This window comes from Enhydra lutris, unplaced genomic scaffold (assembly GCF_002288905.1).
Source record: "Enhydra lutris kenyoni isolate GAN:26980312 unplaced genomic scaffold, ASM228890v2 scaffoldscaffold7, whole genome shotgun sequence".
Lineage (NCBI taxonomy): Eukaryota > Metazoa > Chordata > Mammalia > Carnivora > Mustelidae > Enhydra > Enhydra lutris.
In genome coordinates this window covers 34,881,429-34,906,550 of record NW_019154091.1, presented here as the reverse complement: position 1 = coordinate 34,906,550, position 25,122 = coordinate 34,881,429, and the positions used below count along the sequence as shown (strand labels likewise).

Below are 25,122 nucleotides of genomic sequence, written 5' to 3'. Positions count from 1 at the left end.
TGCTCACATTCTTTTTCTCCTTCCTGCATGGAGCACTGGTGTTGCCTGTTTTCTGGATCATAAAGCAATCTAGGATGCGGTTGACTCATTGCTGAGATTAATAGAAAGATTCAGCGATCTGCTGAGGGTTACATGGCTGGTAGGGGGCAGAGCCAGGATAAGCAGTTTGATATCCTGATTCTGAAAACAATGACTATCTACCACATTCCACCCTTAAGTTTTTCTTTCTTTGTATGGAAGCATGACCAAAATATCATGAAGGCACAATGAAGACCTACCTGCATTGATCTGAAGTTCATAGCTCAACTATTTTTTTACCTAAATAAACATTCATGTGACACTTCATCAATCAAGATATAGAGCATTTTTGGTACCCCATAAAGTTCCTCTGTGCCCCCAACAACCAACCTGGTTTCTACTATCATCCATTAATTTTGCCTGTTCTTCAACTTCATAAAAATGGAATCGTGCAGTATGCACTTTTCCCTTTACTTAACATCTGTGCGGTTCATTTTTGTACTGTGTGCTGTTTGTTCTTTTTTTTTTTTTTAATTGTTGTGCACCCTTTCTCCCTTTTCCTTGAATCTATCCCTCCCTCTTAGATGGGTTACTGGCTCTAATTTAGGGAAGAAATTCTATGCCTGCAGGTAGATAAACAAATCCACCTGTCCCAAAACTCTGGTCTACATTTCTAGGCTGAAGCGAGGGTCTCTGCACAATGAGAAGGGGACAAACTCACTAATAAGAAACAATACAACATGCCAAACAATACAAACCCAGATATGACTGAGTCAGAGTGTGGGCTCGGAGTCATCTGGCGCCCACTGCCCCACCTTTAGGAAAAATGAAGATGGCTATATCTAGTGAAAAGAAGCCACTGACCTGAGACCTTGGATAAGCTATTCATTGTCTCTGGGCTTCAGTTTCCTCACTGAAAAAATGATGGGGTTAGGTGGAGTACTGAGGCTCCCCTCCACCCCCCAGAAACAAAAAGAGTGCAGAAAGTCAATACTCACTTATTTCACACTGTTCTCCCTCTAGTCCTGGAGGGCAAATACACTTTCCAGGGTAGAAACAGGTCCCTCCATTAAAGCATGTGGTGGAGCAGTTTGCTATTAGAATGGATAACATGGGTAATTGTATTAGAGAGTAGGTTAAACCTTAAAAAAAAAAAAAAAACCCAACTTCACTTAAAGTGAGGTGATATTTCTGAGACATCTGCCTCCTGCCCATTTACTTAGTCAAGTAAGCCACTTTGCAAATGCAAAAATTGTAACCAATTGCTTGATCATTGACAGATTCCAACAACATAATAGAATAGCACATACATTATATACTATTCTCCCCCTGGGGGCTTCTATTTTAGAGAAAAAAAAAGGCAAGATGTATAAAAAAAAGTTATGTTTTTATTTTCTTGTAAATATGCCCTTAAAAAGGGAACACTATAAACACCCTAAAATATTTTTTGACGTTAAAAGAAGAGTAAAAAGGAGAAGACTTATTTTAGAATAGATAAAAGGGAGAAAGGCCATAAATACTAGGAGTTGGCAAAGGAGAAAGCAACTTTTTTTTTTTTTCCAGAACGAGAACAGATATTCATCTTATGTAATAGGGATTTTAAAAAATAGACTTTTATGACATTTGGAGGAAGGAGTCCCGGTGTTCGGGAAAGGACAGACTGTCAATCCTCCTCAGATCCCACAGGAAGGAAAGTGTGCAGCAGCTACTTGGACAGATTATTGTGGGGGTCCAATTAACTAGATTTTCCAGGTAATAATCATACTGTTTGTGATTCCTCCTAAACCCTGTCTTTGTGTCGACTTCTGGAATTTCACTGCTCACACCTAAAATAAAGGGAGGACAAAAATGGGGATGAGGGTGGAGCAAGTATCTAAAAATAGACGAGTTGGCTCCTTCTAGAAAGGAGATGAAAATGAGAGCTTGGATTCTCAGCAATTCCAGTTATAGGGCTTATTTGTTCTTGTCCTATATAAAATGGGCCAAAGTTGGCTGCAGATGAACATATGCTGAAGTAAGCTTCCAGTAGGAAAATCAGAGAGGAGATCCAAAATTTATATGTATGCTTTCTTTGTGGAAAAGCAGTCCAACCTGCATGTCCTGCAACTATCGTGCTTCTTATATGATAGAGCTTTTTGTTTAAACCACAAGGATCTGCCCTCTTAAGGCAATGCTGTACTTGTTTTGGCAAACACAGCCTCCCAATGCAGAAGAGAACAGCAGCATTTGGGTATAAAATTTAGGATTTAGGAGAACCAGCTCTTTGGGCTTCCTCCTTGCTAACTGCTCCTAGTATTGTTACGGCAGGACCGTTGTTTTTGCAAGTGTGATTCTGTCTCCCCACCTGTCTCTGTGTCTCCTGGGGAATGAAGAAGAGACAAGAAAACATCAGGATCAGGGTCTGCTTGGCCAGAGCCCTCTGGGCACTACCCCTTCTAATGAATAGAATGGGATGAACCTGGGAGCTGAACTGGAAGTCTCAGGATGATGACAAAGCTAGTTAAAGAATGTGGCCATACTCTTCGTATTTGTACAATTCTTTACAAGCTTCTCTACATTTCTGTTGTGCAATGATTCTGGACTAGGAAAATGCACAGAGGCACCAGGTAACTTTCACTGGGGCTGAGGGCATGCTGGGCCAAGGCTTAACTTTTCATTTCCTGAAGCTGGCAACAGAAGTCCCAAGAGCCACCAAAAGTTCATCTTTAATGTTGCTTCAAATATGTTATGCTCAGCTCTAGTTCTGTGCCAGTAATTAAACTATTTTTCAGAAGCTCTATACTCCCTCCTGGATGATAAATGCATCTTTTTGTTGAGGTAGTAAAAGCCATTATTTTTTAATATTCCCAGATCTCCAATGAGACCAAGTGGAATTTCAACAGACTTTCCAAAAGAATAATAATAAAAAGTTACTAGAGTCTAAGAAGTAGGGAAAAGCTTTCATCCGAAATGTAAAATATTACAAAGTGTAAAACATACTGGAATCCACATATTTTCCTTCAACAGTGACCACACAGTGTTTGTGACTCCATAGCATTAGAAAAACATTGCAGCTGGCACTCCATTGTTCAGACGACACCAAAGACAGTCACATCTCATAAGCAGCGCTCGCAAACAGTCTCTTTAAACCTCTTCATACCTGAGTTCTTCATCCAAAACCTCTGAGGGATTTGCTGTTTCCTAACAAGTTTTGTGATAATCTGAGCTTAATACTACACTATAGAATTATATACTTAATACTTAATATACTTATACTATAAGTATATACTACTTATACTATATATACATATATACTATATATGTATACTATATATACATATAAGTAGTATATACTTACACTATATATGTATACACTTATACTATATATGTATACTATGTATACATATAAGTAGTATATACTACACTATAGAATTATATACTTAATACTTAATATACTTATACTATAAGTATATACTACTTATACTATATATACATATATAGTATAAGTATATACTACTTAGTATATACTACTTATATATAAGTATATACTACTTATATATACTATATATACTACTTATACTATATATACAGTATATACTACTATACTAATATACTATATACTTAATACTACACTATAGAATTGCCCAATTTTTGAAGAGCGGAGATGTTGAGTGTTAAATTTTGACAAATAAAAAGAAACTTTTTTACTCACTGGCTGTTCTTATCTTGTCCTTAGTGCTTAACCTTTATGAATCCAAACTTTAAGTTAAATCCAATACTCTAGTTTTACATCACTTAAAAATAAATGGTAGAGATGGTCACAAAGATTATCTCCCCAGCTTGGGGCTGGGGAGCCAGGGGCAGTGGCTTAATTCCCAATCTAGAGATCAGAGGGGCTCCTGGGTGCCTCAGGTCATGATCCCAGGGTGCCAGGATGGAGCCCTGCATTGAGCTCCCTGCTCAGCAGGGAGTCTGCTTCTCCCTCTCCCTCCACTCGTGCTCTGTCTCTCTCTCTCAAATAAATAAAAATCTTAAAAAAAAAAACAACAACTTTAGAGACAGGAAAAGTGTGACCCACGGGGAGATAAAGTCATCAGCCCAGATGCAGAGTAACTTGAGGAGGAATGGGGACCCCAACAGGTAGCCTGAATGACAACACAGTACCCCAGAGGGTGTGAGTTCGGGTCAAGCTACCAGAGTTCTGTAACTTCATTTCGCTTCTCTGAGAATGAAGCAGATACAACTTTACATATCTCAAAAGGCTGTTGAGTGCAAAATCAGATAAAGTTGTGAAGTACTTTATGTATCATGGAAGAGCAGACCCCTGTGAATTATTCTTCTGACTCATGCTGAGGGATTCTTCCGGGAGCTCTTCCTTCTTTTTAAAAAAGTGGTTCATTTCAATCTTAATTGATGTTGACTGCATGATCACTGAAGAGACACTTCTCAAAACTAACATATCTCTTCATTTCATAGCATGTATTTATTTTAAAAAACAAGGCTCTACTCATGCAATGAGAGTTTTTGACACAAGGATAATGTCAATAAATATATACACTTTGCATGATATTAATTAAGTTTTTTCCCCCATAAAAGATGTGAATCAGGCAAAACAGATTGGTATCTTGTAAAGCCTATGGACCGTTCAATATTTTAGAGCCAAGTTTGAACCCACTTTCTGAGAGCAAGCCTGGCGACAGTGCTGCGTCACAGGAAGGCGGAAAACCATCTCTCCTGGCTGTCCTCTGCGAGCAGATCATTGAATTGGCAGTCAGTCGGGAAAGGTGGAGCAGGTTGTTTCATTTCAGTCTTAGAAGCTCACCCATAAAACAGACTGAAGACATACCCAAACCCCACGTGGTGCACAAAACTCCATGCTCCCCTCCCGTCAAGTTGTCAGTGGGAGACAGCTGCCCAGTCTGCACCCGGGACAGTCACCTAGGTAGGACCATGAGACACATTCCTCTCCATGGAACAGAATAGGTGTGGAAGTTTTGGAAATCACTTCTTGGGATTTTTTTTTTTTTTAAATCAGTGTCTACTCTAATCTCCTTCTCTGCTCACTGACTGGTTCCTGAAAGTTCCAGCTCTCTAGGTGGAAGGTGCCAGGGTCCTCGAATCACAGCATGGAGGGCAGCCCCGCCCACTGTAGGGATTCCTGCACTGGAGCATTCTATGAGTACAAGCAAACTTCTAGTGTGTTGAACTACACCAAAATTTGGGGTTAAAGTTATTGTAGCAGCCAACGAAGTTTTACACCCTATTAATAGAGCTATTATGGAGAGTGATGGTATATCAAATATACTTCTTTTAACTGAACATTTATAAAGTAAAAAGAACCTTGTTCTTAGAAAGAAACTGTTACCTTTATCACAATTGACTCCATAGAACCCAGGTGGGCAGATGCAGAACCCAGGAGTGACACAAAGCCCGCCATTCATACACTGTGGTGTGCAAAGGGCTGAGAGAGAGAGCGAGAGAGAGAGAGAGAGAGAGGGCTCTGATTAAGGCCAAGTAGGGTTTTGGGGAGGGACCATTTCAGAAACATCGATAATACAATAGCTCTACATTTTTTGATCTCTGTGGTTGACTCTAAGGTCTTTAGAGATACAGGTGTGCTTTTATGCTTTTATTATTTATGAATTGTAAATGAGGTGTTTTTTTTTTTAATGAGGTGTTTTTAAACTAATTTCATAGATGAGAATTTTGGAATTATTCCATTTCAGTGGCTGATGAAAATTTGCCTAGAATCATTACTTTGATTAAGACGTGGGTTTCTTAAGATTTTAAATATTTTTCCGTGCCCTATTTCCTACATCTTTTAATTCCAAAATATAGGCAAATGAGAAAAATTCTTATGTCTTAGTTTTACTCTCATCAAATAGGCTGTTGGTATTTAAGCATCCTGTGGTTAATCCACATTTTCCTCTTAACTCTTTCATATAGTAGTAATTTCACTGAGATAGATATACTTACAATACAAATAATTTTTACCTTTTTTTTTTTTTTTGGCCTTATAGTAACTACATAACTCAGGTGTAGACTTAGTTGTGAATCAAGTTACTTTGAATTGGAGTAGCTACTGTCAAATCAATCATAATAATTAGCTTTTTAAATACAATTTAAGTGGAGGAGAAAAACTTCAAAACTTTCATAAGATTATGCCAAAGGATAGTGTATATAATAGTGAATTAGGGATGGGGGTGGGTTGTGGCCGTGAAGAATGCAGACGTTGTGCTAACATTCTCTGCCCCATCACCATATATTGGATTTAACAGAAAACCACTCTTAGAAGTACTCTCCAACTGCTCTTCTGCGGCTCTTTAAGATTTTACCAATTTTATGGTAGGACCAGCAAAATAATTTCAAAGATTATGTTAAAAAAGCTTATGTGGGGCTCTTGTGTGACATCAGTTTCATTAGGAAGCAAGGGAGGATAGCTGGCTCTCTCCGTTCTTTACCTTTCTCACAGTGAGGGCCATAGAATCCATCAGGACACTGGCAGATGCGTCTTTCATTGCAAAAGCCTCCATTTCGGCACCCTCCTGGGCATTCAGCTTCACCAAAGAGAAACATGGTTATATGGAAACCTCTGAAATTGTGTTGGGTGAATTACAGCAAGCATGAAGAGGTTAGCGGTGACCTTTACCCGCAGTGCCCTGATTATCCTAATTTACTGAATATTGGTAAGTTCTACCTATATTCTCTCTATACCTCTTGTGCTTCACTAAATCCTCAACAAAGCCAGATTTTGCATCTCTCAGTTCTACTTCCAGCAGTAGGGGGCTCACAGAAGAAGGCAAAGCAAGCTTTATTCTGCCTTCACTCCCATTCACTCCAAGTCCACTCTACTGGACTTTCTTAAATTCACACTGAAATAAATGATATGGCCCACAACGTTTACTTTCAGAGGGTGGAATGGCCTTTTGGTTCATCTTTAGAGCACTGAAGGCCTCTAGAGCTTAAATTCTGTGCTGGAAACCTTGCATCAAGATGGGGAAAAAAATCTAGGCCTTCATGCTTAAATGGGCATCAGGGTGAGATGCCTTTGCCTGGCAGACATTGTTGTTATGACGGTGGTACCCTGTTCTCTGGGGAGGTCGGCAGCACCAAGCTTGTGGTGGGGGTATGAGTGGTATTGCTTTAACAGGTGGTAGTTGCTGGTAATGCCTGGCAACTTTGCTATGAAGTTGGGGACTCCCAAAGATTGTGTTGGAGGAAGGGAAGGAGAGAGGTAGAAGAGATGGCTTTTGAAGGGGTATTGGTAGTTAAAATTGTGAGTGGTGTCATAGCAGAGAAAAGCTCTTAATACCATACTGGACTCTGCAGTAACCAGCCCCTCTACCCATTGGTGTGGTTATAATTATACCAAAAAATTATCTGTCTATTATCTATCTTTTTACCCATATCACACCTGAAAGCCTTATGAGCCTTCTCTTGATGGGGATTACTGATTACCTTGTTGACATGTTTTAAAGAAGATAGCATTTTGAGGCGTCTGCAGGATGGTGTTGCCTTCAGAATTCATTACAATCACATTCACTTCAAATGCTGCCACTCCATCTTGTTTTCCAAGACATGGGAAACCAACTTGAACAACTAAGGAAAAAGCAAGTATAGAGAAAGAGTTTATCTAGTTGATTCCAGTTGCATAGAAATCTTGGTAAGAGAGACAAAGCAAAGCAAAAATGGTCACATTGCATTATTTGATAGTCTTGTATCTCCACCAGAATAGAGACTGTATTTTGACCATATGGGTGTTTTCCACAGAACTTACATATCATGCTGGGTGGAGAAAGAATGAATAACTCATTAGTTTGTGCTCTGCTAATATCGAATCTGGGATATTTTTTTCATAGTCTGGGCTTGTACTATCTTGAAAAAAAAAAAGATTTTCTTTAAAAATTAAAGGTGCAAATAGGCAACACAGATTGATTAATTAGGAAAAGAAACCTTGTGGGTACCTTCACCAGCCTCCATACAATCCAAAAACAGCTAAAAAACAGTATTCCAGAATCTATTAAATAAAGATCTATAGACACTAGTTTATTTTTACTTTGTGTGCCTGAAAGTGACACAATATTTTCTTTGGAAATATTCTACAACTCAGACTAGACTCTAATTGTTGGAATGAGTTTGTGAAGCTAATATTTTCTCAGGCTATTTGTTAATATTAAGGAGTGTTCATATCTTGGGGATCTAGATGGGAGTTTGGTATAATAAAATAAGCTTATATCTAACGGTTTAGGTTCCTAAAAACAAGCTATTTTTATGTGTGTGTGAGTGTAATGATCACTCGGGGTATGCAGATGTTGACTTAGTGAAGAGTGACAACTAATGATGATGGTGTACTGGGAGAGCAAGGAGGCCACCAACTCTGGAATGCCCACAAGTCAGTGGGTGGAAAATGGATCAAGTCATTGGCTAAGAGATTTTTTTTTTAAAGTTTTTTTTTTTAAATTTTATTTTTTATAAAAATATAATATATTTTTATCCCCAGGGGTACAGGTCTGTGAATCGCCAGGTTTACACACTTCACAGCACTCACCATAGCACATACCCTCCCCAATGTCCATAATCCCACCCGGCTAAGAGAGAGATTATGTAAATTTATTCTTCTTCTGTTTTTTAAAGTAGGCTCCATGTTCATGTGGACCTGAGCTCAAGACCTGAGCTGAGATCAAGAGTCAAGATGCCTAGCCAACTGAGTCCTCGATTATATAAATTTCTAAAATCCACCAGATTATCATAACATATCCACTGGGGAATACTGATCTAACTTATCCAATAGGCTCTAGTTCTTTCTTATAAATAGGAAGAAATTTTGCTAATAAGTAGATATTTAAAATTTTGTTTCATTTTGTTTGTATATAGCAGGTTATTCTTACCAAGCTTGGGGAAGTCATACCAAGCCAAGAAAAATCTTTCCCTTTAGAGTTTCCATAAACCTTTCCCCTAAGCTCATAAGAAGGAATGATTTGGAAATTGGTTTGCTCTTCCATAAGGTGTTGCACGCGAGCTGGTCATGCAATATTTTCAATGTGCTTAACAACCAAAAACCCCTCTCAAAGCTTTGACATTGTCAGTGTTTATTACTGTGCCATTCTCAAAATAATATGTCTTTCCAGTTCTCCTGAATCTTGAGATCCAAGCATTGCAACTAATCAATTAAACAATAAAAAGGAAATACATTTTAACAGAAATAAAAAGAGAGAGAAAATCAAAATTGTGCCTGAAGTTTCAAAGTAAAATTGTCCCTGCTGAAAGCCTTGCTTTAATGAAATCTTAGACACAAAAATGCTAATTTCCAAAACACAAAAATCCATTGTAGGGATTTCCATTTCAAAAAGAAGCAAGAGTTGACAAATTTCTCTTCCAATGCATTTTCACTTGGTTCAGTTATAAAATTTTCAAACTATTGTTTTCCAGGTAAATCTATTTTTCTGGACCTTACTTAGCCTGGACTTCACAGTCCACTTAATTCTTTAAAAAAGGCACTTCATGGGGCGCCTGGGTGTCATAGTCGGTTGAGCATCCAACTCGTGGTTTCTGCTTAGGTCACGGTCTCAGGATTGTGGGATCGAGCCCCATGTCCGGCTCTGCACTCGGTATAAAGCCTGCTTAAGATTCTCTCCCTCCCTCTCCCTCTGCCCCACTCTTTTCCCTTTCCCTCTTTCTCTCTCCCTCTCTAAAACAAAAACAAAAACAAAAACAATTTATCAAAGCATTCACTCATATAGCATAGTTATGCCTAATTCTGTCAAATGCAAAAGAAAAGTCTTTTATATTTTTGAATGAAAAATTTTAGGCAATCTTGGCAGATAACTAAAGATGTAGCATCATTATTTTCTTAGTAAACCATAGGTAAGCTATCTCTAAGAGTTATTGTACTAATCTAAAATTATGTTCAATTCATATTAATATTCATATGAAATATTTTCCTTCTTCATCTTTTAAAGATCTAACAATCTAGGTTTAAAACTGTGCTAATTTTCCTTACATATTTATAATCACAACTTAACAAATTCAACTTCAATTAAAAATGAAAACATCACAAATTCCTCAGCCCAGGTGGAAAAGTTTTACCAACACATACCTATTTCTTTAGAAACAAGAGGTATGTCAGCATAATTATGGTCTGAATCTCAATACAGAATGATTTGAAAGGAACTAGGAAATAAAGTTTAAAAGTTAGGAGGCACATAGTTTATGAGTTCCAATGAATTAACCTTTAAAATAAAAGTAGAAATTAATAAAAGATATGTAAATAACACTAATTACATTTGCCTATTTTTCAGTTTTAAAACTTGAAATAGAAATTTTATTTTGTGTGTGTGTGTGTAAATTCTACCTGTCCTCCTTTCTGCTTATAAATTTTATTTATAAGACTATTCAAGTAATACAAATTATAATTATAGCTTTTAAAATGTTTCCAAAAAATTTGCTTAAAAAAAACCAACAAAACACCTGAGGTGCCTGGGTGGCTCAATCAGTTGAGTGCCTGACTCTTGATTTCAGCTTGGGTCATGGTCTTGGGGTTGTGAGATCAGGCCCAACACTGGATTCTTTGCTTAGCAGGGAGTTTGCTTGAGATTGTCTTTCCCTCTCCCTGTACCCCTCCCCCCTCAAATAAAAACACAACAAAACAATACAAAACAAACAAAAAAAACCACACCTGATTTTAGTTAGTAATTGACTTTTGTGCAACTTGTGCTCTACCCAAACTAGATTTCTTTCTGTTCCTCCGCATGTGGTATATGGCCGCACTGTCCTGACCGCACACCCACCCTGCGGCTTGGAATATTCTTTCTCTTCCTTTCTGTCCAGTGTCCTCCTACTCATCTTTCAAGATCAAAATGAAACATTTCTGTCACCTTCTCTGTAGTCTTCCCTAACACCCCCTGCTAAATCATTTCACTTATGTATTTCACCAATACCTCTATACATGATTTCTTATAATGATTTAATTATGATTCTGTATCCTTCGCTAAGGATGAGATTTTCAACGGCAAGGACCATACCTTGTTCTTTTTTGTAATTTCAGCACCTAGCCTATCGTCCGTCACAGACTAGGCATTGACAGACATATAGACAAACCTTGTGGGAGACACACCCACATACCCTCATACACACCGGCACACATCCCCATAAGTAGACGAGTTCCCCATAGCCGGGGGGCGGGGGGGTCGGGGGGATATGGAGAATAAGACATGAACAGTGTGCATGCCGAAAAACACACACACAAAAAGATCTCGAAGAAAAAGCACAGTCGCCCTACTTTCAGGGAATAACAGACACGTGATAGCTACGTTGTGTATAAGCATCTGAGGAGAGGGCCGCTTTCACCGAGAGCCAGATGAAATTGGTCCAGATGTTGTGAATTCCAGGACAGTCTCGATTGTATAACTGAAGCTGAGGTAAATTAAAACAACTCAGAAAAACGGAAGCAGGTAACTCACGTGGCATTCAAGTGCACACGGATGTGCAGCTGACTGCAACAAACTGACTCGTAAACAGCCAATGTATTCCTCTTCCACACTGAGAGGAGGGCCTCCAGGCACGAGAGCCACTGCCCTGAGGGACAGGACGAGAGCGAGAGCGCATGCTCGGCACCACGTGACCACAAACCGCTGTGCGACGCCCCCCGCCTCGCCACACACTCATCGGTGCCCCCAAGCTGTGGTCACCGCCATTCATTCTCTCAGCCAATACTGAGCACCCTCCCTGCTGAGGTCTGGGTTCCCTCCAGCATTAGCACCTACTGAAAAATGTCTAGACATGGAATTCCTGAAATCTTTGGTTGAGAAAGAAGCCTGCTGTCTTGGGTTCATGGTATGACAGAAGCTGTGTTCAAAGAGGTAAAGCCTTGGCTTGATGGAAACTGTTTTTTGTTATCCAGTTTTACTGAAGCAGCCTGCAGTTTGTATTTCCTGTTTTTGTTTTCTTCAGATGCCAGAAGGCAGGCCCTTTGTAACTGTTAAAGATCAAGAATGTTCTTGTTCGTGCAATGTTTAGGCATCGAGGAGTCTGGGGGGATGAAAGAACGACTTAGCAGCGTGAGGGTATAAAACAGACCAGTAGAATAATGAACACTACCTGGATGTTTAGGGCCAAAGACACACTGATTTGGTTACTTTTTAATAATTCAAGGTATCCTTACTGCTCCTACTGTGGGGACTGAGCTAATAAGACTAATGAATAACTGCCCTGCAACGAGCTAAAATTCCCATAAACTTCTTGCACCTGCATTTCTGCAAACAAATCCTACATCTGCCTTCAAAACCCTATGTTCTGGGGTAGGGGTTTTTTGGGGGGGGTCATATATGCAGAGTGTGTGTGTGTGTGTGCGTGCGCGTTGCACACGCACATGGGCAAGTCACCTCAGCCCAGAAGGCTTACTCTTTTTATTCCTACCTTGTCCAAAACATCAATCATTTCCCCCTAAATTTTATGATTTATTAAGATTCTAGATGATTAGAAATTGAAGTTTTATCTCAATACGGTGTGTTAAAATATTGGCACATCATATATTCAAAATTGGATTGTTTCAATATCTGAAGAAATAGAATTTCAGTAAGCTTTTTTTTTTTTTTTTTTTTTTACTAAAGTGAATAAGGCTGGGAAGATTTAGGTTACAAGCATTAAATTGGAAACTCAAAGATGCAAGATTTATTGGAAGTTCAGCAGGTGTAACTGTATAATTGATTTAATTATTTAATGGGCTACAATGAACTTGTTTTCCTTAAATAACCAGAAAATAGCAAGGGAAAAACTTAAGAATATAAAATGGAAATTGAGAGATCTATCATGTATTTGTTTTACTCCTGACTGCTTCTAAAAAGAGCAAAATATATGATCGAGAAAATTATCTTGGACTACAAAAAAACACTGTGTGACATGGCATGAGACTGAGTAATGGCCACACTCCAAGAATGTTCTTGTCTCCGTGATATAGCAGTATGTGATTACAGTAGCAATGCCCTCTGTGTAGAACAGTGATGCCCATGGATCTGCAAGGGGCATCCACAGCCTTGGGGCTATAAATCTCAGGTGATTTTATCTCCAGAATCCAAGGCCTCATCCTTCATAGGACCTTTCTAGAACCCCAAACCCATCAGGATTGGAAGCAAATACTCTGGAAGGGCTGCTAGTTATACCTCCAGCCCAGGGATGACCCAAGAGAAACCCAAATTCACACTCTTTCTGTCTACACCCACACGGGTACCTATGCCAAGAAACTGAAAAAACTCTGCTTATTTAGTCCCCAGCTCTTTCTGTTCTGGGATATAAAAATAAAGATCCACAGGCAGTAGTAGATGACCAAAACCTGAAAATGGACTTTACAAGACTATCTGATTTCTTAATTATTGCATAGATTTATAGGAGTGCTATAGGAGTGCATTTTCATTAGACATCAAAGTTATTCTAACATTCCTCTGGAAGAATAAGACTAATTTTTTTTTTTTTTTTTTTTTAGAAAGGACAGGGTTATGATATCAGTTATTTAAAAATTTTATAAAACTAAAAATAATATCAGAACAAATAGTAAGCTCTAAAACTCTATGTATGGAAGAACTTAATGTGAAATAAAAGGTGTATCTTGAATCAATTCAGCCTCTTACACAGGAAAAGCTGAATACTCAGGAAAATAATTCAGATGAGAGCCCTACCTCATACTATTGTCAAAATAAATTTGATAAAATGCTAGAAGCATGTTCTAGTTATCACATAATTATCACATAATTGCTCTCTGAAGAAGAATTAATTTCTAAGCATAAAAGTAGTCAGGAATGGCTTGCCTGGGTAGCTCAGTGGGTTAAGCCTGGGCCTTTGGCTCAGGTCATGATCCCAGTGTGGGATGGAGGTCCCCCTCCCCAGTCAGGCTCTCTGCTCAGCGGGGAGCCTGCTTCCTCCTCTCCCTCTGCCTACTTGTGATCTCTCTCTGTCAAATAAATACAAAATTTTTTTAAAAAGTAGTCAGGAAAAAATGACAAAGGGAAAGATAGTTTTGATCACATAGGACTTAGACTCTGCATATCCCTGCCTTCAAAAAAATAATAAACTGAAAAATATACCAGAAAGTATAAACAGTAATATAAAAAGAATAATATATAATAATATAAAATATATAATTTATTACAAGTCAATAAATTATTTTATATTTTCAATATAAAAATAAGCATGGCTAACCGACATTTTACATTATTTTTTTTATAAAGTCTTTTTTTTTTTAAAGATTTTATTTATTTGACAGAGAGAGATCACAAGTAGAGAGAGAGAGAGAGAGAGGAGGAAGCAGGCTCCCTGCCCAGCAGAGAGCCCGATGTGGGACTCGATCCCAGGACCCTGAGATCATGACCTGAGCCGAAGGCAGAGGCCCAATCCACTGAGCCACCCAGGCAGCCCCCATTTTACATTATGTAATAGATACAGAAAAATGTCTTCTACCTCGGTTGGAATAAAAAAATAAATCAAAAGAACACTAAGAAACCTCTCTCCACTTTTTAAGTCAGCAAAAGAGTTCACATGATTAAAAACCCACATTGATGATGTTATGGTGAGCTAGGCCCTCTCCCACACTGCTAGCCAGGGTACAAATGGGCACAACCTTTGTGGAAAGTAATTTGGCATTTTGGCAATTTGTTCTAAAAGCCTTTGGAAATGCTCATAGTTCATGTCCTTTGACACAATAATTGTGCTTCTAAGAATCTACTTTAATAAAATAATGAGATGAGCTCTAAGACTTTGATACAAACATTAATCCAGTAAGTATTTTATGAAGTCCTGTTCTGTGTTGGGCCCTGTGCTGGCAGTCGTGATGAATAAGACAAACAGGGCCCCCTACTCACTGACCATCTATTACTTTAAAAATGATATTTATTGTGATATTCCTAGTATGAAAACCCTAGAAACAATCCAAGTAACACACAATAAGGGAATGAGTAAACTAATTATGTGTATGTTCATAAAATGGAGAATAAGGACATCAAAAACAACTTTTGGAAAAATCTAAAATGACACTGGAAAATGCTTGTGTTAAAGTGTTAAAAGCCAAAAACAAAAACAAAAACAACTATAGTGCAAAATCAAATATATATCCTATTATCACAACTATGGAAAAATTTATATTCCTAGATGAGAAAGAAATACACATGTATTTGACCATGTTAACATAAGTGATCTCTGTACTTCTCTGAAAGTCATGAAACCTGGTCTCAGCTTCATTGCTTATTACTCATATATGACTTTGGGAAGTCAGTGAAGCCTCAGAAGGCTTAGTTTTCTAATTTGTACAATGGGGTGGTAATTCTGGCCTTGACTCCCTCCCAGAACTCAAATTGGAGAAGGCCTGAGCTGCTGTTTTACATGCTGAACATCTCTAAACAAATACCCCATACTGTGTTTTCTCAGCAGAGAAGGTAGATTAGCTCTGATATGTTTAACACATTTCTCCCACTTTTCCATTGTCTCTTTGCTCTTTCAAATTCTTATTTAATACAATACTCATTTGGGGAAAGTTTTTCTCAATGTATCCCATTTTCCCCCAATCACTTGCTTTGCATCTTTGCCACATTTATGTGCACTACATTAATTCATAATAATTATTGGCTGGATATATCTCATGTAGTGACTTTCTTTTTTTAATCTGGAATTGCTTATGAACCAGGACTATGTCAAGTCTTCAGCAAATTAGGAAACAGCCATTTTGTCACTCCCATTCTTACTTTCTGCCCAAAGGAGGTAGGGACATAATAATCGAACTGCCCTAAAATCATCGGATCTCTTCAGGAAAACATTCCATGATTCCTCTGATGGGTGACTTCCAGGTCTTGAAATTATTCCCATCACCATTACAAGTGTAGACTCCACCCCCCCCCCAAGGCAAAGACCACCCACCTGAGGCCTTGTGGGGCACTGTTCCCAGCAGAGGGACATTGATGGTTGGGTCTGCCATGATGCCTTTATCCAGGGAGCGTAAGGACAGGAATTCATAGAAGTATTCTGCCTACAACAAAAGGCATTGACAATCAGTACCATGGGGACCATGGAGTGTGAGAAGGCATTTCTTAACTGGTCACTCCTCTGATAGGAGAGTGATATTTTCACTATAGGAAATCTGAAACACATGACCTATGAAAATCTGTGTAGGCATAACTCACCCTTCTGGATTTTAGGGCTCTAGAATTAGACTCTGGAGAGAAGTGATGCTTTAAAAACATTAATGACATCTATCCAAAATATCCATAAGGCGGCTTTTTAGCTTACACAATATTATTTAGTTGCTGTCTCTTAAAAGGATTTAGGAAAAAGCTCTTAAGGAAACAAGGGGTGTCAAAACAATCAGCGCTAGTCCTTAGAAAATCCGTCTCAGCTTCTTGGGTCATTCTTTAATTCGTTTCAAATTTGAGGTGAGTCTTTTGATCAGAATTTGGAAAGCTGTAATACATAAGGGATAATGAAAACAGTAAGCTATTGGCAAAAGAAGATATGAAAGTCCAAAAATGTAATGATTTTGTTGTGAATATTTATTTTTCAGTATCCTTCCCTGTGGCACATTTACATTTAAGGTCTCAATTTAATAATGGAGAGAAAAGCCTAAAAGTATAAAAACCACCATTGCAATGTAACATCCTATAAAATTTTACATTGTAAACATTTTTCATTTTCCCACTAAGTCTAGTAGAGAAAATGGTACCTGTTACTTGAATAGCCACAAAATACTGAAAATGGTGAAGTATAATCTCCCTGGAGAGCTTTGATGCTTAAGTGATTCTCAACTGGGTCATTCAAATGATTTGTGATGGAAACATGTTCTTGCTTGGGAATAAAGAGCAATCGATAAATAGTGCAGATGCCAAAATGAGAGGTGAGCTGAGTGGCTCTGCAGTTATCTGTAGAGATATGCAGAATTTGGATGGGTTAATTAGCTAAATTATGAATTACATAAACATGGGCTAAAGTGACATTTTAAAAAAGAGTATGACCTTTCCTATAGTCAGTATCAAATTTATTTCCCAGTATGGAGGATATTAAGAGATACCTGGTAGACATTCACACCATTTTTTGGCCTTACATCATAGTGTCAATATATTAGGTATTAAGAACTCCATAGGAGGATGATAATGCAAGGGGGTGATCTCAGCTGCTGTGGGGACACTGGCTCTTTGGGCTGTGGCAGTGTTCTAGATGACCATCATGTAGGGCCCTTAGATGAGGAACAAAATGTCATCAGTTAATTTTACTAAATTCATCATTAGAAAGGCCCTGAGGATAAAGAGTTTTAAGACTGTCATTTCCTACCCTGTTTGAGGGAAGGCAGAGAATTCCAAGAAGTGTGATGAAAGAAAGGAGTGTCATCGGGAACAGTATTTCAATTTGGAATGGATTCCTTTGAAAAAGAGAACATTATTTCTGACCCTGCAATAAAGTCAACAACTATTAAAAGTGGGCTCCTTAGTGTTCCTTGAATCTGGGTGTTTTAAATGACCTCCACCAGCTGCACTTACCTCTATGCCTCACTAGATCACGTTTATCACTTAACATTTTGTTCTAAAACATATTTTAGTTGGCATTATGAAAGGCTTTAGCGTTGTATACCCTTACAATTAATAACTTTGGGTAATTTGTATTACTAAGTACAGTAATAACTAGCAAACAATAACACAACAAACACCTGTGTAATGCATACCCCATCCCAAGACTTATTTTGAACACTTGTATTAACAGTACATATAATGACGGAAAAGAGCTGAGTGAATAGAGCATAAGCATGCCGAAAATACATTTCAGTGGCTAGATTGCTTCAAATACCATAAGTTGTCATTTGCTGTTCCATAATTATATCTTCGAACTTTGTCACATTATAAGTGAAATTTATATGGATGATATACTTTAAAAGGGCATTAATAAAAAAATACCATTAAATATAAGTTAAAAATTTTTTGTGTGTTGCCACCCATATTAAAGCAATGATTGTGTAGGGCTGATGCTAACTGATTTTTCCATGTCTTTTATAGCGAAATAAATGCATTTATTTAAAAACAGATATTAATTATATACCTTGCTTCAGTTCTGTGTGGCTGATGATAATCACTGGCTCTATTTGTATAATTCTCTGGTCTGGGCATAGATGAAATATTCTTCTTGGACCTCTATTTGGTGAGACTCTGCTCACAAAACAATTTGATTTAAATCTCTTTGTCTTCTTGAAAGTGTGGTTTTTTTTTTTTTTTTTTGAAGATTTTATTTATTTAGAGAGACCTTGTGAGTGGCAGGGAGGCGCAGGAGAGAGAGAATTCGAGAAAACTCTGTGCTGAGTGCAAAGCCTGACATGGGGCTTGATCCAAGACCCTGCGATCATGACCTGAACCAAAATCAAGAGTCGGTCTCTCAATCAACTGAGCCATTTATGTGCCCCTCCTTGAAAGTGTGCTTTAAGAAAATAACTTGTACCAATAAAGTAGCTTCTGAATGTGTCTCTCAAGAACTTTTGATCATGTTCCAAGAATGTGGAACTGAAAGAATTTCACTCAGGGTCCAGAAACAATGCCATAGAGCCTCTGGGTCTCCTGTTGTTGCTTTTGACTATGGCCACATGAAGTAGGCTGGCAAGGTCAGAATCCATTATATTTGATGTTAGAGTTTGTAATTAGCATTGGCATGACTGCTTAGCATGATGCGGCTAGGTTTAATGGATTTGTCCAGACAGCCAATATTCTTATCAATAACAAATTTCACAGTAGAGGTTTTAGGGTGTGCATTTGATTTCTCTGAGATTTAGTAAATATCAGTTTTTCTACCGCAATTCTAAGACTGTATTCTAGGACAGGAACTGGTCAAAACAGTTTCCAGAGACTAGGCAATTTCCAGAAACTGCCAATAGGCAGTTTCCAGAGAAAACCTTTTTGTTCTTCTTTTTGAAGATGATAATGATGTAATTTCTGAAATTATTTCATTCTTTCCTTTATACTTGATATATATATTTTAAGGGGGTTTGTCCATCTACTGTTTTCATTGCCTTCTTAAAAATTCCAATTTGAGGGACGCCTGGGTGGCTCAGTTGGTTAAGCAGCTGCCTTCGGCTCAGGTCATGATCCCAGCGTCCTGGGATCGAGTCCCACATCGGGCTCCTTGCTCGTCAGGGAGACTGCTTCTCCCTCTGCCTCTGCCTGCCATTCTGTTGGCCTGTGCTCGCTCTCTCTCCCTCTCTCTCTCTGACAAATAAATAAATAAAATCTTAAAAAAAAAAAAAAATTCCAATTTGAAAACTACTTAGAAACTGACCAACCCTGATGAACGTTGAGGAGGGTATGTGCTGTGGTGAGCGCTGTGAATTGTGTAACACCCATCAACCAGAGACCTGTACCCCTGAAACAAATAATACACTATATGTTAATTAAAAAAAAAAAGAAATTGACCAACCCTTTATCTCCGATCTTAACACTGACCTTTCATTGTTTCATTTTGTCACTATCAACAGATCTACCAAAACCACCCATGCCATATAAATATTACTACAAACCAGTTAGATCACCATGTAGTAGAGATGACCTATGTTCTTCATTTAACCTAAGTATTAACTTTAATGGCTTAAATAAGTCCCTCAAAGTCAAAGAAAAATGGCTGATGAAATAAATGATAGATTTATAATGTCATAGTTTAAGTTCTAGACAGGACTTTCTGTTTTTAGTTTATTTGTAATATCATAAACAGTCTTAGTCTCAGACCTCTCCACTGGAAATACTTATGTAGGGGCAAATAAAACCTAAATTCTATGCCAAAGAGAACAACAAGCTTGCTTTAAAGTTTGGGAACAAACTTCACAGATCGTAGATTTATTACTTAGATAAAAGGAACTCAGAGCATGAACTGTAATAGGGAGGTGGCATATTGGAGAGTATGAAACCTCTATTAGGAAAAGTACATTTAGTTTTATCAAATGACACTAGTGGAAACTCAGGTAGAGGTAAGTAGGGTGCTTATTTGAGAAGCACATGAAAAGATTGCCTTGTATTCAAACAAAGAATGGGTCTATTCAGGAGAATAATTCACTTCTAAATTAAATTGTTGAAAAACCTTGCTGGCCTGGTTTGCCATGCAGTAAATTTTCTTTTCATGGAGAAGTATAAAAGACACCCAAATATTATCAAGAGAGGAATGAGTGCTGGAGGCCATTTAACTTGCTTCCAAGCAACTTGGCTGAATGTTAAGGTTGTTCTTTCCAGAAAAGATGAAGACACCATTTAAACAGCAAAATGGGACAACCCAGAAGGTCTTCACTCTGGCACTCTTTCTTGGGTAGACACAGAGAAAGGAAGCAGAGAACTGCATTAACCATGGGGAGGAACTGAAAGAATCCAGTATTTCTTTTCTATCTTTGAAGTTCTGGGTTTGTGGTGCTTACTTAATCTAATATATTAGCATGATAATTACAAGAGCCTCTGAGTTAAGAATCAAAGGTTCTTCATAAAACCACAGCTCTCAAACCTCTTTTAACTTCATGTATCATGATGCTGACCTAAGTGTTCATGAAGAGAACTGGAACAATAAAGGTATCTGATGTGTTCTGAAGAAAATTTCAGGTGATTCACAGATACAAAGCATACAGATGCCATAAAGCTGGAAAATTTACAAAGAATTTTTGTTGAGTGTTTACTAAACTCCGATCATTCTTCATCTAATTCTCACAAGAACCTGGTATTATAGCATGCATATTGTGTTCAGATTAGCCGGGCATTCAGTATGAGCATTATTAGTGGTATCTGAAATAGCTCCTACACTGTATGTGAAGGGCAGAAAGAAATCCACTGAAGCAAGAAAGGAATAGAGTTCAATGCTAAAGTCTCAAACAAAATGAATCAGCACACCCAATGCTTAAAATAATCTGACGCCTGAATGTCTAGACCAAAAATTGCCAGATCTCACATTCTTCTCACATCTCACATCACAAGATGAAGGGCATTCATCTTGTCACCTCCCTGCAAAATTTCATCCTTCAAACTCACAACTCATTATCCTTGGATGCTGGGACACTCTGCTGATTGTTCCCCCATGTTTTGATTTTCCTGCACTTCCTTGTTAACCCTCCTCCTCTCAGTTCATGATTTTTAAAAATCGCTAAGACTCAGGCCTCAGTTCTTCCCTCTGTATTCTATCATAAAACTCGGGCACTTGCACAGATGAAACTGTTTCCTTTTGGGTTGATAATGCTCACTCAACAAGAACCATTCCCACTGCTTCATGGCCAAGCTCGTGTGCTCAGAGCTTCCTTCATTACCTTTCCAAACCAGATGCCGCACTTGATGTCTTTGTATCTGTCAACAGTATTATCATTTTTCCAATAACAAAAGTACTGAACCTCTGAGTCGTTGTTGTTTCCTGCCTCTACTTCGTCTCCTGATAGCTGGACAGACACCAAGAATTTTCTCCCCTCTCCTTGTATAATCTTTTGATTCTGTCCCTGCCTTTCATTCCCACTGCTTCCACCCTAAGCCAGCCCTTATTTCCTCATACTGGTATTATTGTAACATTTTCTGAAATATCTTTCTAGCCTTCCTCTTTAAAATCTCTGCCATGAGGTGAGCCAATATATCTAGTGGAAACATCAGTTTTGCCATATCACAATGCTTTTTTGTCACCCCCTTTCTCTAGGAAAAGGCCGTTAGCCTGATAAGTGTCCTCCACAGTCTGGTTCCAAATTTTCTTTATTTTAGACTGCTACCCAACAGGGATCCTCTTCTGGAGCTCACCTGGCCTGCTCTGAACACACCATAATCGTACCTATATTCCAGTGTTTTCACCTACACTGGCTGGCAACAGGACTCAAACCAGTGTGGCCCTTAGGCAAATACTGTCCCATATTATTATTAAACTTTTCCCATGTGTAGATCATGTATTGTCATGTACAGATTGGAACTTCTATGGTTAAAGATGGTATTATGTTTATCCCCGCCCCCCAACAACTACTCTACTGGAGATTCACTCAGCATTGGGTATAGCCAGGTATTTAATAAATATTTGCTCAATGAATGAATGACCTATTGAAAAGCATCCAGAGGCGTAAGCCCAGTGCATTCCAGAACATTCCATTCACATTGTTATGGTGAAATGGCACTAGCCTCTGGTTTTACTGACTGGGCATTAGCTTATCTGTTTTGGCAATTGCTTAATTACTTTTATGGGTCAAAAGATTCTCTTTTACTTTGCTGGGTGGCCAGTCACCATAGCATGTATAGAGAATAGAGAATATTTTTGAAAAAAGAGCAAGGAAACAAACATTGACATTTGATATCCAGCTGATCTTTGTGTAGTTTGTTACTGTTTTATGCTTACTTAGGGACAAAACCTTGGCAATGAGGCTCCCAGAATAAATATAAGCAGATAATGTAGATAAGGTCAAGTTCTGAAACATGATGTCTAATGCTCTTCTGGTTCGTAGTTCCAGAAGAGACTTGATCCCTTCTCTAAGTTACATTATATATAATTTAAATTACATGTAATTTCTATAATTTCAAGTTTATAAATTTTGTAAAACTATATGTAAATTTATACAAATCTTGTCTTCTGCAAATTACAATATGAAATTACAGTGTCACTGGGAAAGGTGAAATATCAACAAAGACTTCTTTCATGACTTCTTTTGAAACTGGCTCTAAGGAGAACTTGTTTCAGAAACAAAAAGAAAAAAGCTCCTATTCATGACGAGTAGTTATTTAATTGTGAAACTTGTCTTGGCTTAATGGATAATGAAATGAACACTACTTAAAGAGAGAACACTTCTTAAAGAGAGAATCTTGATCGGCCTCATCTTTCTGTTCCAGTAATTGGTTTTATCCACACTGCCATTGACCACAGTTAGCGGGCTGGGTTGAGGGAGTAAAGCTATTGGAATATAGTGGTAATATTAAAACTTCAAGTCCAAGTAAACACATCCGGGACCATGAAAGTTTTGTAAACTAAAACTGGCAGGAGATCACACAGTTTGGCTTCACATGAATCTGAAATATCTAAGACATTTTCCATCTTTTTCCTCCTACGGTTTGGAATCACCATTGCTCATGCAAACCAGAAACAGACCTGGCTATCTGACAAATCACTGGCTCGTCATTCTCTTTTAAGAATCCTAAAGATAGAAAAGCAATGTAATAGAGCACTATATTGCTGTTTTGTGTTAGATAAAACCAAAAGCCAGGGTTTTTTATTTTTTTGAGGGCGAGTAACAAGGAAGTAGAAAAGCCAAGCATTGGGGAATGGAAAAGAGGTTTTTCTTTTTTATTTCTTTTAAAGATGGGGGAAAAGGGTATCAGAATGGAGATAAAGTATAAAAATAGAGCCCCCCTTCAGCATACTGCTTTCACCGGACTGCCAAAATCCATGGGAAGGGCAATATAGGCAGGAGAGAGGCTTTTGAAAGCTTCATTCCTCTTTATTCCTTGAGGCTTCTGGGGCAAGGCCTCCTCCGTACAGTAATCCTGCCCTAATTCAAGCTTTTGCAAAGTTATGGGTCAATGGCAACCCCGAAACTGGGCACGAAGAAAGACAGTATTGGGCAATACGGAGGAGTTGTAAGGAAACGTTTCGAGGAAAGAAAACTTTGTTCTAACGGGCATAGCTAGCACTCCCTGCACCAGGAAAAGTCCAAACAGGAGGTGTGGGAAAAGAAACCTCGGGAGCACAGCCACACCTTTCCCTTAGACAGTAGGACGATATTAATTGGAGAGCGCAGAAGGGCTAAGAAGGCAGTGGTATGAATGCAGGTGTTCTAGAGGCGATGAGAGGAGACTTCAGCTCTCGAAAAAGGAAAAGGAATACTTTTTGTTTTTTTTTCTTCTTTTCTCAAGATTTATATTTGAATATTTCTTTTTCTTTTTAAATTATGTTATTCACCCTACAGTACTACATCCTTTGTTTTTGATGTAGTGTTCCGAGATTCATTGTTTGCGTATAACACCTGGTGCTCCATGCAGGAGCACCTCAATACCCCTCAATACCCAATTCCAACCTCAATACAACTCCTCAATACCCATCACCGGGCTAACTTTTCTTAAAGCTTCAGCAGCAGTCATTGGGTATTCCTGTACACCGGGCAGGGGAGAAGAGAATGGGCTAAGAGCTCTGTCTTGGATAATCATTTCACAACTGAGCAGTTACCCTTACATGTCCTGTAGTGCATTTATTCCTCATCAGTATCTCATTCCCTTCATCTCCTTTTCATGCAGTTCACATGGTGGTATATTTCTGCACATCACATTTTTTAGGACAGAATGACCTTTATAAAATGTCCAAATAAATCTGCGTAGCACAGATAAGTAGCTCCAAAGAGGCAAGACTAATGTCCCATTTCTTTCAGAGTTCTTTATAATGTATAGTCTCCTTTCCATTGATTTAAAAAAATGTTTGAAAATTTTTAACTAACTTAGAATTATCAGTAGATTCTCAGTGATGGCTTTCAAAATATTTAACATTAGGTCATGTTTTTCCTAGGCTTAGCTTCAGGTAGTTTTCTAAAATTCTTTAATTTTTTTTTTAAGATTTTAGAATTCTATTTTTTTAATATTTATTTTTATTTTATTTTTTTTATAAACATATAATATATTTTTATCCCCAGGGGTACAGGTCTGTGAATCACCAGGTTTACACACTTCACAGCACTCACCATAGCACATACCCTCCCTCTTTAATATATTTTTATTGAATCCACATGGACAGTATTAACTTACTTCTTGATTAAAAAAAAAAAAAAAAAAAAAAACAGAAAAAAAACCCACTTTCCTTCTTGACTTTGTGTTTTGAAAAAATACATTAAACTATTTGGTAAATATGAAATATGTCTTAATTTGACTTCTTTATTCATGTAATCACAATTTCATGTATCAAAATACTACGTTACAAGATATCATCCAATGACCAGTTGTTCTTTTCCTACCAAAGAGTCAAACAGAAAAGTCTGTAATTTCATAGTTAGAGATTTTCAAAGTCTAAAAATTTAGGGAACTAGTGTTACTAGCAGAGGATTCAAGTAGCAGTCATCAGTATAAATTTGTTTTTACTTCAGAAAAAGTGATTATCTAGAACATACAGTGTCATCAGCCCTTTTACTCTTCTAAATTCCTCTAGGTATTTGCT

The 25,122-nt window shown here is 38.0% G+C and overlaps 1 protein-coding gene across 1 annotated transcript in view; it reads right to left on the bottom strand.

Moving 5' to 3' along the window:
* Positions 1 to 25,122, bottom strand: part of LOC111142234 (WNT inhibitory factor 1) — a 67,219-nt gene that overhangs the window by 9,398 nt on the left and 32,699 nt on the right. The window contains exons 3-7 of the mRNA XM_022495275.1: positions 15,895 to 16,003; positions 7,456 to 7,596; positions 6,459 to 6,554; positions 5,363 to 5,458; positions 1,017 to 1,112 (exon numbers count right to left, since the gene is read on the bottom strand). Coding sequence (XP_022350983.1) covers positions 1,017 to 1,112; positions 5,363 to 5,458; positions 6,459 to 6,554; positions 7,456 to 7,596; positions 15,895 to 16,003 — 538 coding nt within the window. The remainder of the gene's footprint in view (positions 1 to 1,016; positions 1,113 to 5,362; positions 5,459 to 6,458; positions 6,555 to 7,455; positions 7,597 to 15,894; positions 16,004 to 25,122) is intronic.